General features: G+C 45.3%; 1 protein-coding gene across 1 annotated transcript in view; it reads left to right on the forward strand.

Annotated features, from left to right (window-relative positions):
• Positions 1-490: 490 nt before the first annotated feature.
• Positions 491-15,451, forward strand: part of SLC35F3 (solute carrier family 35 member F3) — a 289,160-nt gene continuing 274,199 nt past the window's right edge. Inside the window, exons 1-2 of the mRNA XM_060089972.1 lie at positions 491-543; positions 904-1,133. Of these exons, the coding sequence (XP_059945955.1) occupies positions 491-543; positions 904-1,133 (283 nt within the window). The remainder of the gene's footprint in view (positions 544-903; positions 1,134-15,451) is intronic.

Genomic DNA, 15,451 nt, shown 5'->3' on the forward strand with positions numbered 1-15,451 from the left:
GGGGCGGAGCGCGGGGGCCGCGTGCCGCACGCTGGAGGCGGGAAGGGGGCAACAGCGCCCCCGCCTGGTTCCCGCGCTCGGGGGCCGGGCACGTCCCGCCCGCCCAACCAGGTGCCTCGAGAGCTCACACCGCGGCCGGCGCACTCCCGGGTTCGGCGGGTTCGGCGGGTTCGGCGGCTCCGGCGGCTCCGGCGCCTGCCGTGTGCCGGGGCGGCGGCGACAGGCGAGGGGCGCGGCGCCCACTGACCTGCGGCCGGCAAGCTGCAGCGAGCGCCGCGGACCGGCTGGAGCCGGGCTGAGCCGCCGCACCGGCCTCCCGCCGTATACCGCGGGGGCGCTCGGGGACCGCGGCGCGGGCGCGCACGGGCGGCGCGGGGACCCTCGCCCGGCCTCGCGCCCACCTTCCCAGGGGCCTCGGCCGCGGGCAGCTCGGGCCCGCGGCCCCTCCGCCTCCAGTCTGGGAGCTCCCGGCCCCACTCTGCTATTGCCTATGGGGATCCGAGAGTTTCCCGGCGGCGCACCCGGGGGCAAAAGCATCGCCATGTGAGTAGCGCCCCGCGTGCGGGTGCGCGAGCGGGCGGCCGGGGGGCCCTCGGCAGCCGGGACGCCGGGCGGTCTGGGGCTCGGGAGGGGGCGTCGCGCGGGCGGTGGAGCTGCTCGGGAAGTTTAGGGCATCCTCTCCCTCTCCACTCGCCCCAACCTGCTCTGCCCCGAAGCGCCCGGCGCCGGGCTCCGGAGACGGGACCCGACGCCCAGGCTGCGGAGGAAGCTGGGGTGCGGTGGGAGCGGGGAAGCGCCGGCCCTGCGGCCGCATCTGCCCCTAACGGGCCCAGGCTGCGCCCTGCTCGCCCTCCGATCTCACCGCCCTTCTCTCCCTCCCCGCCCACCTGCCCGCGGCCTCAGTGGCATGAGGAGGTCACCGGACGTCAGCCCCAGGAGACTGTCCGACATCAGCCCGCAGCTCCGGCAGCTCAAGTACTTGGTGGTGGACGAGGCGATTAAGGAGGATCTGAAATGGTCGCGCTCAGTGGAGGACCTCACCAGCGGGCCCGTGGGGCTCACGTCCATCGAGGAGCGGATCCTGCGCATCACCGGCTACTACGGCTACCAGCCCTGGGCGGCGAGCTACAAAAGTAAGACCCCCTCGCCTCATTTCCCCGGTCCGCCGGCGCATCTCCCCCTGCGGCTGGCACGGCAGCCTCGGGGAGCGCGCGCAGCCCCGCGCCCAGCCGCTGCCCTGACCGCAGACACTGACCCGGGTTTGGACGTTTTAGGAAGAGGCCCGGAGACGGTACTCCGGGACCTTTGGGAATATCTGATACATTTTCTTAAATCCCCTCTCCTTCCCACAGACACCTCTCTGTCTTTATCCCCTTGCACTTGAGATGTCACAATAAGTAGACAGATTGGGAACTCAGTGTATCCTGCACTGTGTGGCTTCTCTGTGGATACGAACGTGTCAGTCGCCCCGGGTCGGGGCTCAGCTGGCTTGGTTAGAGACGATAGACTTAGCACGCCTGGATTTTAACTCTTCCTTGGGTCCTCTAGGCCCCGATGGTGGAGGACAATTCTCGGGGCCTTCATTTTAGATCTCATTCACTCCCTTTGCCCCAGGTCTTTAGCTGTGCTCAGTGTGGAGGTTCTATATGGATCATTCTAGCGATTGGCATTTGGTCCCTGCGAGATAAACGGTCGGTGCCAGGTGGAACAGCTGAAACTTTTCTTTGCCAGTGGGCCCCAGCGCATGGCTCTGGCAATGCTGTGATCAGTTATACAGACGTGACCTGTGTGACCAGGACTAATGTGGTGGACATTTCTTTCTCTCATTTTGAAGTTGGCTATAGCAAATTCCAGAACCTATAACTGTAAGCCACAAGTCGGTGGCCTCACCACTGTCTTTTGACAAGCAGAAAGAGAGCCGTTTATCACCTCAGTCAGTCAAAGAATTGAGTATTGCTTCATTCCATTTGTAATCAAGCCTAACAGCTTAATGATTTTGAGATATGGTTTTACCCTTCATGGCTTGAAATTGGAACATATTTCATTGGTCCTTAGGAACAAAAAATCAGGCTTTTGTAAATTAGTCATATTGAGTTCTAAAAATACGTCTCCCTTTAGATTTTTCATAAAACCCTGGATTCCAAGCCAAGGGTCAGTGGTATGCTAGCAGTTAGCTGGTTACTTTTAAGTTATTTGCAGGAAGAAACATAAGATTTTAATGTTTTGTTTCATGCCCTTACTTGTTTTTAAAGGACGGTGGTGATTGCCTTTAACTCTGTATCAACCTTTAAAAGGTTATCTGCCTCTCCTCTAATCTGCTTCTGCTGCTAAAATTGTAGCTGATAAATTGGCTTTGGATCCCGAAAGGGAGACAAAGGACCATGTTTTCTTTTCAGCTGAGAAACGTCAGGTATAGGATAAAAGAATGAAAACCCATTGGAAACCATTTCTCTTATAGATAGGGGTAGGACACTCAGTTTCTATTTCCACTTTCTAAATTTCGTTTAGAAATGGTCTGTTTCTTATTTCTCTTCTCAGCTTTCTTAGTAAGAAATTAGAATTGTATAAAGACAGTTGTACAAATTACAGCCTTCATAGAGTCATCTGTTTAGCCCCTGGAATCATAAGGTTTATCATTGTAATTCTAAATATTTGCAACTGGCCCCATGAGCTTTATAGAAATTTTCACCAAGGCTTGTGACTCTGCAAGGTTGGCGGGGAGCTGTCAGCAGTGATTGACTGTGTTTGGTACAAACACACTTTATAATTAAGGCAGGGAGAAGGCCATGTGGAAAATGAGTCCCTTGTACCACCAGTGGTATTCTTAAATACCCTCTCTCTGAGGCTTCATTGAAGGAATATAGAGCAGCAGACAAGGGTACAGTGGTCATTGTAATCAGAAGAAAATCAGCTCACACCCCCCTCTATTCCTGTGAAGATTCTTCTTTATTCCAAGAGATTTCCTTTCTACTAAGATGCTTTGGGTAACACCTGACATTTTGATGAATGAATTGGATTTTAAGTTTAAATTTAGAGAAGCTTATGTTTTATTAATGTAGCCAAAGATGTTTTAGGGTAGTACTTTGGCTGTTTGCTATTTCCACCCAAGTAGAAAAAAATAATAAAGAGGCTTATCTATCTGTTGGTATCAGTGAGTTGTTTTGTTTGTCGGTTAATAATCACACTCAGCGAACTGGGAGAGATGATTGTGAAATAAATATTCTTCTAAGGGTCTCCAGAGTAAGTTATGGGCTGTTCCAAGCCTCATCCTTGACATTGTTGTGTCACCTTTGAGTCATCTTTCAAAGTGGCTTCTCTGTGTCCCCACTGAGGGAGTTGACAGTGAGAGTGTCTGGACTAGTTGAGAGTGTAAGTTAGCTGCCTTTGTAGCAGCAGAAATTCTTTGAATGACCAAGTACTCACTGTTATCCTCTTAATTTTTAGACTTTGTTTGGGGTGGTGAAGATAAATGAGGTAATTGCAAACAGTGCAGAAATGATCTTTGTTTGGGATTCTCAGCCCAATCAGTGAGTTGAACAGATTTTACTCTCGACAAGTGACTTCTTGTGAGGACTTGTTTGAAAAAACCCTAAAGACCCCTGGGTCTGAGAGGGTCAGTTTATATGTAACATTCAACTGAGAATTAAGCTGTTGGTACAAACAAGCAGGTGGGAGGGTTGAATTCCTCTTCTCAGTAGCCACAGTCCTCCGATTCCACATTGCCTGTTTTTGAACCAAACCCCTGGGCAGTTTTCCTGCAGATTCCTTGGCTTCCCACCTGCGAGTGTACCCAGAGCCCAGAAGGCACGTGGTCCACAGTAGTTGCTCAGTTAATACTGGATTTTTAAAAAAATATATTAAAATTTTTTTTATTGTGGTAAAAATCACATAACGTAAAACATATTACTTTAACCATATTTAACTGTACGGTTCAGTGGCACTAAGTACCTTCACATTGTTGTGCAACTCTCACCATCATTCATCTCCCAAACTTTTCACCTTCCTAAACTGAAACTCTGTTCCCATTAAACACTAACTCCCTATTTCTCCTCCCCACCTCCACCCCCGGCCCCTGGCATCTACCAGTGTACCTTCCGAGTCTATGAATTTGACCGTTCTAGGTATCTTGTATAAGTGGAATCAAACAGTATTTGTCTGCACCTGATGTATATTGGAATTCATTTTTAAAGTTAACTTTAATATATGTCCTGCAAACAGATTGTACCTTCTTTTTTTCCCCCCTGTGCTATAAGTTGGCCCTCATCAGCCATCTACTTCATACATAGTAGTGTACATACATAATCCCAATCTCCCAATCCATCCTGCCTGCCCCTACCCCCTTGGTGTCCATACGTTTCTCTTCTACGTCTGTCTCTATTTCTGCTTTGCAAATAGGTACATCTGTACCATTTTTCTAAATTCCACATATATGCATTAATATATGATATTTGTTTTTCCCTTTCTGACTTACTGCGCTCTGTATGAGAGTCTCTAGGTCTATCCACGTCTCTGCAAATAGTGAAGCTTCGTTCCTTTTTATGGCTGAGTAATATTCCATTGTATATAAATACCACATATTCTTTATCCATTCCTCTATTGATGGACATTTAGATTGCTTCCATGTCCTGGCTAGTTGCTCAGTTAATAGTTGTTGAATGAGTGAATGGATGTGGCCTGAAACATCGACCTCTGGAAGAGAGAACCTTTGAATGTACCTTCATAGTGATCTGTATTATTTAATTCCCTTTTTTGGCCACTCTGCACGTCTTGCAGGATATTAGTTTCCCGACCAGGGATTGAACCCGGGCCCTCGGCAGTGAAAGCATGGAGTCCTAACCACTGGACCACCAGGGAATTCCCTATTACGTAATTCTTTATGCAGACTTATGTTAGGTTGGAATTGCTTTGCCCTTTCCTTACTCTTCCATGGTAAGTGTCATCCTTGGCTTTCTGAACCATAGACTACACCAGAATCCTTTTTTTTTGAATTGTCTTTAGTTTATTTAAATATAATGAATTACGTTGACTGATTTTCTAATATTAAATAATCTTGCATGCCTACAGCAAACCCTCATGATGTTTTTGTGTTTTTTTTTTTAAATTGAAGTATAGTTGATTTACAATGTTGTGTTAGTTTCTGGTGTATAGTAAAGTGATTCAGTTATACATATATCCTTTTTCATATTCTTTTCCATTATGCTTTATTACAGGATATTGAATAGAGTTCCCTGTGCTATACAGTAGGACCTTGTTGTTTATCCATCTTATGTGTAATAGTTTGCATCTGCTCATTCCAAACTCCCAATCCAATCCAACCCTCCCCACCTCCCCTTCCTCCTTGGCAACCACAATAGACCAGAATTCTCGATGGCAAGCTTTGAGTTAGCCCAGGGTTTCTCACCTTCAGCACTACTGACACTTTGTACTGAATAATCCTTTATTATGGGGGGAGGGGATCCTGAGCACGGGAGGGTGTTTAGCAGCGTCCCTGGCCTCTAGTTCACACCCCCCCAAGTTGTGACAACCAAAAGGGTTTCCAAGCAATGCCAGATGTCCCGTTGGAGTGATGAGAAGCCCTCATTTAGCCTCACCCCAAATTTCTGCTGCAAGTGAACTGTCTTCCATGGAGCAGTGGTGCTAACCGAGCAGGCCTGCCTTCTGAATTCCGGGCCTTCTCTTCTCTTCCTTCTTCCTGAACCACTTCTTGGGTTTCCAGGAGGGGCCAGGCTAGAATAAACAGCTTTCTGAAAGAGCCCGGTTGCTTCTGCAGCTAACGTGATTCCACACCCACTCACCATAAATTGATGAGAAAGTGCTTCAGAACTCAGAACAGTTTGGAAAGCTTTTCTAGTGATTTCCTTTCCCCTCCCACCTGTGCCCCAGCAGAAGAGAAATGACTGGCTGGAACCTCTTCTGCCTCCCCCTTCCTTTCTTATTCCTCTGGGATAGATCTCAGTTGGGGAGGAGATGGCTGTGGAGAGGAAGAGGAGGGGCTGAGAGCAGGACTGAGCCACCCCGATAGTGGACAGTGAGGCCCAGGTGCCGGATGCGGTGGGGGACTGGCAGCATTTGGGCACAGGGATGCTTGAAGTAGTGGGTCTTGGAGGTCCCAGACACAGGTTCTTATGCAGGATGAAAGAACATCTATATATGCTCCTTTATTTCATTTATTCATTTAGCAAAGTTTTTGAGAGCATTTATGATGCCCATGGCTGAGGTGTGCCCTTGTCGAGAAACAGAAATCCACAGGCACATTGTTCACAGTTAGCAGGGATGCGTTACTTAGCAAAAGGTTTCCCTAAAGGATGTTTTCAAACAGTGAGCTCACAAACTTTTCTAGTAAAGAAACTTCCTAGGAATAGCTTTTGGAGCTATACACTTGACTATACTATACACTTCTGAGGGGGCTTATTATACTTCATGGTGCTGGTATGTGCAAATACAAATGATTTTTTTTAAATGCTGATGGGTTTAGTTTTTAAGTCACTTTTAGAGTAGACGGTAAGCTAATTCCAAATGGCCAACCCATCTCCAGCCTATCCCACCCAGCCTGCCATTGGCAACTTGAATCAAGGTTAAGAGCCTGCGGATTACTGAGCAAAACCCAGTTTATGTCAGGGGAGGTTTCGTAGTTCAAGCTGAGAAAACGGGAGGACGTTGAACAGCTCACCTAGTGACAAGGAAATCGCATGTTTCAGGATCCTCCAGGTTTCAGATGTTAGGAAGGGTTTGTGTGAGGTGAGGGGGGGAGGTTTTTGGAGAAGGACAATCTTTCTACTTCTGTGTGCCCTTTGAGACCAGACTGTGAGTAGAGGTTGCTTACGTGGTTTCCAGTGATAACCGGAACAGTGGCTCGTAGTATAATTGAATTCATGGTGAGCAACTTCTGTTTGATCCTCCCAAGATAGTAAAGGTCAGGTCAGCAATTCAAAAATGACCCACTTGGAAGAGCTGTATAATTTGGCTGTAAAAGTTTATTCTAGAATGGAATTCTTTTTCATAATCTTTTGAATTATGGTTTATTACAGGATATTGAGTATAGTTCCCTGATACTGAATATAGTTTATTATAGAATATTGAATATAGTTTCTGTTACAGTTTATTATAGGATATTGAATATAGTAGAACCTTGTTGTTTATCCATCCTGTATATAATAGTTTGCATCTTCTAACCCCAAACTCCCACTCCATCCCTCTCCCACCCCCTCTCCCCCTTGGCAACCACAAGTCTGTTCTCTATTTCTGTGAGTCTGTTTCTGTTTCGTAGATAAGTTCATTTGTGTCATATTTTAGGTTCCACGTGTAAGTGATATCACATGATATTTGTCCCTTTCTGTCTGACTTACTCCACTTAGTATGATAATCTCTAGGTCCATCCATGTTGCTGCAAATGGCATTATAGATTGAACAGATTTTAAAAGGAAAAAAGTTGGAGGGGGCGGGGCTAGGGTGGGGAGGGCATAGAGCATACCATTTTCTAATGTCTCAGAGAATCAATTTTATTCCTGAATATGAATCCGTGCTAACAATTTAGTAAATAGCTTTCTGAGATTTGAGAAGATTAAAAGGCAGAACTCTTCTTTTTTTTTAGAGTTTATTAATTAATTAATTTATTTTTGCTGTGTTGCGTCTTCATTTCTGTGCGAGGGCTTTCTCTAGTTGCGGCGAGCGGGGGCCACTCTTCATCGCGGTGCGCGGGCCTCTCACTATCGTGGCCTCTCTTGTTGCGGAGCACAGGCTCCAGACACGCAGGCTCAGCAGTTGTGGCTCACGGGCCTAGTTGCTCCGCGGCATGTGGGATCCTCCCAGACCAGGGCTCAAACCCGTGTCCCCTGCATTAGCAGGCAGACTCTCAACCACTGTGCCACCAGGGAAGCCCAGAACTCTTCTTTTTGAAGAGAACACATTTCTCCCCAGTACACTTAGATCATTAACCGGGAGTTATAAACCCTTTGCAAATGGTCCAGATTCTCACTTTCAGGAAAAGCCTAGTCTTCCTGGCTTTGGAAGAGGCTTGGGCAAGGAGATTTCTCACTGTTCTTCACAAGTCTATCGTGAGTCTCTACAAAGTGCCTAGTCTGAAATAAAACACTGCAGTGTTGAGTGTTTCTCCTTTCCTTAAGCAGCTGGAAAAAATCAGGTGAGTTGCATTAAAAAATGAATCCACATGTGTATGAGCCATTGAACTCTGTTAAGTGTTTCACTGAGGGTTGATAAGGATGCTGACTGAATTGTAGTCCCTCATGAAGGAGGGGACCACTGCAGTTTTTTCTGTGTTGTCGGGAGAAGCAGAGGGAATAGAATCCACACAGGGAGCTCTCTTCACATCCCAGCAGTGTCTCTGCTGGCAGGTTACTCACTTCTGTGAGCCTCTGTTTTCTCATCTACAAAATGGGGGCGATTATAACTGCTTTTCAGGATGGTCATGAGGATGAAATGAAATAATGAATATCTAGCATCTAGCCCTTTGCCTGGCATCCATAAATGCGCCTTTATTTTCATTTATTCACTTCGCAAACTTTTTGAGCATGTACCAGGTGCCAGAATATAGAGATAAGTGATGGGAGACAAGACTTCTTTTTTTTTCTTTATTAAGTAGGAAATGTGGAGTAATCTGTTATTAATAAATTTCAGTATTTAGAAGACATTCTAAAAAAGAAAAGCCAGAATAGAAAGACAAGAAGATTCTTAAAAATTTCTTAGCCTACTTTTTAATACGGTTGAATCTGCAGGAAAACACAGAAGAAATTAATAATAAACTTCAGTCTGACATAGTTTCTAATTCTATGCAAAAATGAGAAAAGTCTAAAATACCATTTGATACTGTGCATGAATTACTACAAGACAGTGTACAAATTATTTGTATTGGGAAACGGGTTCTTGTCTTCAAATCTTACAGACTGGAGGGAGAGGAAAATGAAATAATAGGGTGTGATCAAGGTTGGCTCTGGAGTGGTGAGTTTCAGGTCAGAAGCTGGAGGAGTAACAAACCACAGGAAGTGGGTGGAGGGGAGGTTTGCATTTCAGGCAAAGGGACAGTATACGCACAGCAATGTGCATGAGCTGTTACTTGAAGGTCATCCAGCTTGACTGGAACATAGGGTCACAGAAATGTACAAGATAAAGTTGGACTGTGAGTGGAAACTGACATTATGCTCTGGTCATTTGATGTGTATCATCAGGAGGGCCATTAATGCACAAATGCCACCTTACTCATCCAAGGCCCAGTCTGAGCGTCACTCCTCCCAGGGAGCCTCCCTGACCATGTTGGATCCGGTGAGGTGTCCTTGCTTGGGCTCCCATGGTGCTGTCACTTCCCATACATATTGTCATGGCTAGTTTTAATCGTGTGGCTGAAACCTACAGATGGAAAGCTCTGCGAGGGCAGGGCTCTTTACCATGTCGCCAGCCCCTCAGTGTGGTTCTTGGAATGTAGAAATGTGATGATTCTATCCCCAGATCACAGAGTGTCTCTGGCACCTAAGTTGATAAACATTTGTTAAATGTACTAACGAAAGGCTATTTACACACACACAGAAACAGTTCCTAAGCACCTCCATTTCTGTGGGGTCTTCCAGAATTATCCTGCATAGAACACTTCTGATTGCCTTTCTCAGTCAAGAAATGGGACGCCCGCTGCTTGGTCACCTAAAAACACTGACAAGCAATCTCACTCCTAGAGCTTACATTCGTCAGTCTCATGTCAGAGTGTTTTGCCTCGTTCTGATAACCTCACTTTAAAAGCAATTTGGAAGAAATGAACAGGGAAGAAGAGAAAATGGATCAGTGGGATTTAAAAACGTGTTCTGTAGGCAAGGTTTAAATATTGGGAGAGAGAGGGGTGAATCAGGCAAACAACATGTCTTTATGTTGGACGCCTGTGGGAGTGGACACCTTCCCAGCTCACCGTAACCCCCTTAAGTGCCCTGCACCTTGTCTTCAGGGTGTGCCCTTAGCATCACCTTCCTCCTGGACACCATAGATTAGATTGGGGTGGATCCTTGACCCACAGTCACTTGATCAATATCTCCCTCCTGGAATTTGAGACTAAAACCAGGAGATTGTGGTCTAGTTGGTGTGGTCTTTTAAGTAGAGGAGAAGCTATGAGGGAGCTAGCCTGGCTTTCGTGTGGAGGGAGAGGCAGAGAAAGCTGGTCCACGTAGAGGGAAGAATAAAGCAGGTGTGTAAGCAACCCAGAGAGAGCCTTGACGTTTTCCTGCACTCCACGCTGGGTACCATTTCCCTCCGACGTCAAGATCTTGCTGTAGTGCCTCCTCCGAGCTCCAGAAGACACCACTGTTGCAACGCAGCAGCCCCTTCCTGTGAAGTGAGCGGAAGCGAAGTTTTGTCCTATGCAACTGTGGACTCCTAGCTGAAGAAGATTTCTGAGCCACTTCTGCTCAGGCCCACGTAGGACAGAACAAGGATGTACATACCAAAGAATTTTTCATTGGAAATGATAAATCACTTCCTGACTGCTGAGATAAAGAAGGTCCTGGAGCCTCCATCGCTGGAGAGCTTCCAAAAGAGGTGGACACCCAGCAACCCCAGGTGCATTGAGTATTTCCTTACCCTGTGTCAGGGGATTGAAGTAGAATTTTTTTTAATACATGATGTCTTTTGGTTCAATTCTTTGGTGAATGTGCATCGATCAGTAGAGTAATCGACCAGTTTTGTTTTCATATCTTATTGCAAAGCCTAGAAAGGGACTGGGACAATTCAGAATCTGGTCAGTTCTTTTGGTTAATGATGGTGACAAGCCCTTGAACAATTGCCTGGGCACATTTTTCTCTTATGCAGCTGGAGGTAGCCTTAATTTATGACAGCCTTCGAGATGGTAGGAAATAAATTGCTTCTCTCAGGTGATTTGCAGCCCAGAAGGCTCAAGGCTGTTATGGAGCCCTGCGACAGAGAGGTACTCAGTGTAACTTCTCAGAACCGTTTTCCAGTTGTGATACGTGTTTTCTGCGACATACACATTTGCTGCTTGTCAGTCTGATGCACATCATCCATAGTACTTGACTAGATAAGAATTTCTTAGGAGAGTTATTTTTATCCTTTTTCATCATCTAGTTTGTACCCATGTAGTGTTGTAAAAACTTGCATATATCCTCAGAGTTTTATTCAGAAGGGCCAGAAGAAAGATGCTACTTAATGAATACCATCTTTCCTTCCTTAATTTTCTTTTTAGAAATTGTTTGCTTATTTTCAGTGAATATATATGAAGATGTCCTGTCTTTAAAAAATATATATAATTATGATCGTAGGTGTGAAACAGTTCGGTTTTGTTTGTGCAGTGTTACTCTCATGCCATGCACGTGTCAGAGTTTAAGAAACGCTCTTTATTGACAAGTGCATTATGCTGGCAGTTGATACCGAGGAAGAACTTGAACTTCCCACCTCTATACCATTTTTTTAAGAGAAAGAATGAAATCGTTTTGAAGACCATTTAAATGCTATAATCCAGCACAGCAGATTTCAAGGGTTTATCCAAACTCTTTCCTTTTAAGTCAGCATTTGGTTTTATTAAATATTTAACATGAATATTTTTGGTAGGTGTATCTGATTTTATGCTGTCAGTGTGTTTTCAGTTCCATGCCAATGAAATTTATGTAATTCGAATTTATTCTAAAAACACTAGGAAAACTAGTATTAGTGCATGTGCATTGTGTTTGTTCTATCTGTAACCTGCACGTGTCTTGTGTTTCTCTCAGAATACATGGAAGAGTTTCAATGTGGTGGCTGGAAGGTGGAGAGAGGAACACTTTCAGACCAGACCCCACTGCCACAATTCTCCCTCTTGAGGAGCCTGTAGGCCAGGCAGGGGCTTCAGAAAATCACTGCATGAAGTTTCAAACCCTACTCATGGAAGGGTTCATCGGCCAATGGTTTGGAAACAGATCAGACAATGGAACCTGCTGTGAATGCATGTTCATTGATCCATTCATCCATCCATCCATCCCTCCAATCACTCACTCACTCACTCATTCATTCAGACATCAAGTAGTCCACTGCTTCTAATACGCAGTAAATATTTTCACTTCTAAGATAAATACACTAAATGTATGGTGTATTTCCTGGTTACTATTTCCTAGAAAATTACAGAGCAGGGAGACAAGACAGACATATCCTCCTCCATGAAGTCCCATACTTTCCTTGTTTTGGGGCCATCTCACAGGTGGATTACATGTTTCTTTTTGGTGCTTCCCTAACTAAACATCTTGGGGTATTTTGGATGCACATTGACCAGCCTTACACTAAACTCTATTATATACATATTATTGCATAATATTTTATTATGGGCACCATGAACAGCTAGTTAGTGTCAGGATAGGGTCTGAGCCTCAGTGAAGATCTTTTTCTCTTCCTTTGGAAACTTGAGTTCTGCTGTTGTAGGGAGAGTTCTCATTTGTTCTTTTGTTTTAGCCCAGGCATGAAACATTTTTTCTTTTCCATGTAATCATGCAACAACAAAGATTTTTGACTGAGTTGATGGGATTAAGCTGCTAAGCCCACACGTTTTTTTCCCTAACGTTTTCTGCCGCAGGCATTCTGTTTCTTTCCAGCTCTGAACAAAGCTAGCCTGAGACCTGAGACGTTTTTCTTCCTCTAACTAGGGTCCTAACAGAAATAGCAGTAGACTGGATTTCAAGGGAGTTGGGATTTACTTCCAGCTCTACGTGTTCCTTCCCATGCTATGGCCTATTCTGCTTGTGCTGTTGCTCCAATTCCTTTAAGAGAAAATCCCCATGTCCGTAGAAATACTCCTTTAAAGCTATTCTCTTGGTTGTTCAGCTTAAGAATCATAACACTGTCCAGTTCTTCTAGACGTGAAGGGAGTGATGTTTCTAAGAGACATCTCTACTTTTCTTTGTTAATAAAAATCAAAACATCCTGATTAATATGCCTGTTACTTTGAATATAGACATATGTATATATGTATTTTATTGAAATATAGTTGATTTACAATGTTGTGATAGTTTCAGGTGTCCAGCAAAGTGATTCAATCATATATATATAATATATATATATATATTTTTTTCAGATTCTTTTCTCTTATAGGCTATTACAAAACATTGAGTATAGTTCTATGTGCTATACAGTACGTCCTTGTCGGCTATCTGTTTTATACATAATAGTGTGTTTATGTCAATTCCAAATTCTTAATCTGTCCCCTGATCCAGTTGTAAGTTTGTCCTCTATGTCTGTGGGTCTGTCTCTATTCTGTATACAAGTTCATCTGCATCATTTTTTTTTTAGATTCCACATATAAGTGACATCATACGATATTTGTCTTTCTCTGTCTTGCTTGCTTCACTCAGTATGATAATCTCTAGGTCCATCCACATTGCTGCAAATGGCATTATTTCATTCCTTTTTATGGCTGAGTAGTAGTCCGTTGTATACATATACCACATCTTCTTCATCCATTCATCTGTCGATGAACATTTAGGTTGCTTCCATGTCCTGGCTATTGTGAATGGTCTGCAGTGAATGTTGGGGTGCATGTATCTTTTCGAATTATGGCTTTCTCCAGATATATGCCCAGGAGTGGGATTGCTGGATCATATGGTAGCTCTGTTTTCAGTTTCTTAGGGAACCTCCATGCTGTTCTCCATAGTGGCTACACCAACTTACATTTCTACCAACAGTGTATGAGAGTTCCTTTTTCTCCACACCCTTTCCAGCACTTACTATTTGTAGACTTTTTTTTTTTTTTTTTTTTTTTTTTTTTTTTGCGGTACACAGGCCTCTCACTGTTGCGGCCTCTCCCACTGCGGAGCACAGGCTCCGGACGCACAGGCTCAGCAGCCATGGCTCACGGGCCCAGCCGCTCCACGGCATGTGGGATCCTCCCAGATCGGGGCACGAACCCGTGTCCCCTGCATCGGCAGGCAGACTCCCAACCACTGCGTCACCAGGGAAGCCCCTATTTGTAGAGTTCTTGACGATGGCCATTCTGGCTGGTGCTAGGTGATCCTGGAACCACTTCCCCATGTGTGGATGAGTCTAAGACTCAGGGATGAGTTTGAACTAAAATATAGGATGAGGTTGAGTTGTTGGAGGACAGTGTCTAGCTCCCTCCTCCTTTCCTGTCTTGCTTGCCTCCTTCCTAGGCCCCTGCCTTCTCTTTGAACTGTGCACATGGAAGTCTGAGCATGGAGAGGAGGCTGTACGTCTTTGGAACTGATGCTTCCTGATGGTCAGCAAGTGACCAAAAGTCACTCGAATCAGTATCTAGGGACCTGGATTTCTCTACAGTTTTCTGGTTGATGTGGCTTCTGTAGGGGAGGGAGGTGGCTTAGTCAGCCCAGGTCCCTTGGCCACCTTGCACTTGATGAAAGGCCAGGAGGTGACAAGATAATAGTTATCTTCTAGTGACTTCCATCTCTTGTCACAAGGCCTCAGCGGTGTACTGAGACTGCCTCATTTTCTGTGTAGAGGTGTCTGTGTTGCTTTGGGGGAAACAGAATAAAGAAAAAACACACTATTGTTTTCCTTTACATTTTACTCTATGAATAGTACCTCACTTCTGACATTTCTGGTCACCAAACGTGTGGTAGTTTTTCCCATACCAGACAATTCTGTGACACCAGCTGGGTGTGCTACAATTTAACTCATTTCTGACACTGTCTATCTGGAGATGGCATCAGATCCCACAGGTTAAGGGCTCTGTCCCACAAGACTGCCCCTCACTTCAAATGCCAGTCACTAGTAGAGATTCCTACAGTCCCCTCCTTGGGTTCATTTCAGTTGCTAAAGTGGCTCACAGAACTCAGGAAAACAATTTACTTACTAGATCATCTGTTTATCATGAAAGGATGTAACTTAAGAACAGCCCAGTGGAATGATGCATAGGGCAAGGAATGTGGGAAGGGGCACAGAGCTTCCATGCCTGCTCTGGGTGCACCACCCTCCCAGCACCTCCACATGCTATGTCCATCAGTCTGGAACTTTCCAAACTCCCTCCTCTTGGTTTTTTTTTTTTTTTTTTTTTTTTTTTGCGGTACACGGGCCTCTCACTGTTGTGGCCTCTCCCGTTGCGGAGCACAGGCTCCGGACGTGCAGGCTCAGCGGCCATGGCTCATGGGCTCAGCCGCTCCATGGCACGTGGGATCTTCCCGGACCGGGGCACGAACCCGTGTCCCCCGCGTTGGCAGGCGAACTCTCAACCACTGCGCCACCAGGGAAGCCCTATTTTTCCCTTTTTAAAGGAAGGCCACTTTTCTTCTCTTTTTTGCAAAGTGAACTCACAGATTTAGGTACTGCTTTAGTGCAGTGGAAGTTCTGAAGAAGTGTGTGCCTAAAGAAAACCACAGGTTTTGGCTCTTTAAGTAATGGTGAGGCCATAGTAAAAATAATTGGGACTTTGGATACGACCCTTTGTGCCGTTCCTCACCATCATTTTACTACTTACTAGTTTTCCCCCAGGAGATGACAGAGGTTGGTG

This window comes from Mesoplodon densirostris, chromosome 1 (genome assembly GCF_025265405.1).
Source record: "Mesoplodon densirostris isolate mMesDen1 chromosome 1, mMesDen1 primary haplotype, whole genome shotgun sequence".
NCBI classification, from domain to species: Eukaryota; Metazoa; Chordata; class Mammalia; order Artiodactyla; family Ziphiidae; genus Mesoplodon; species Mesoplodon densirostris.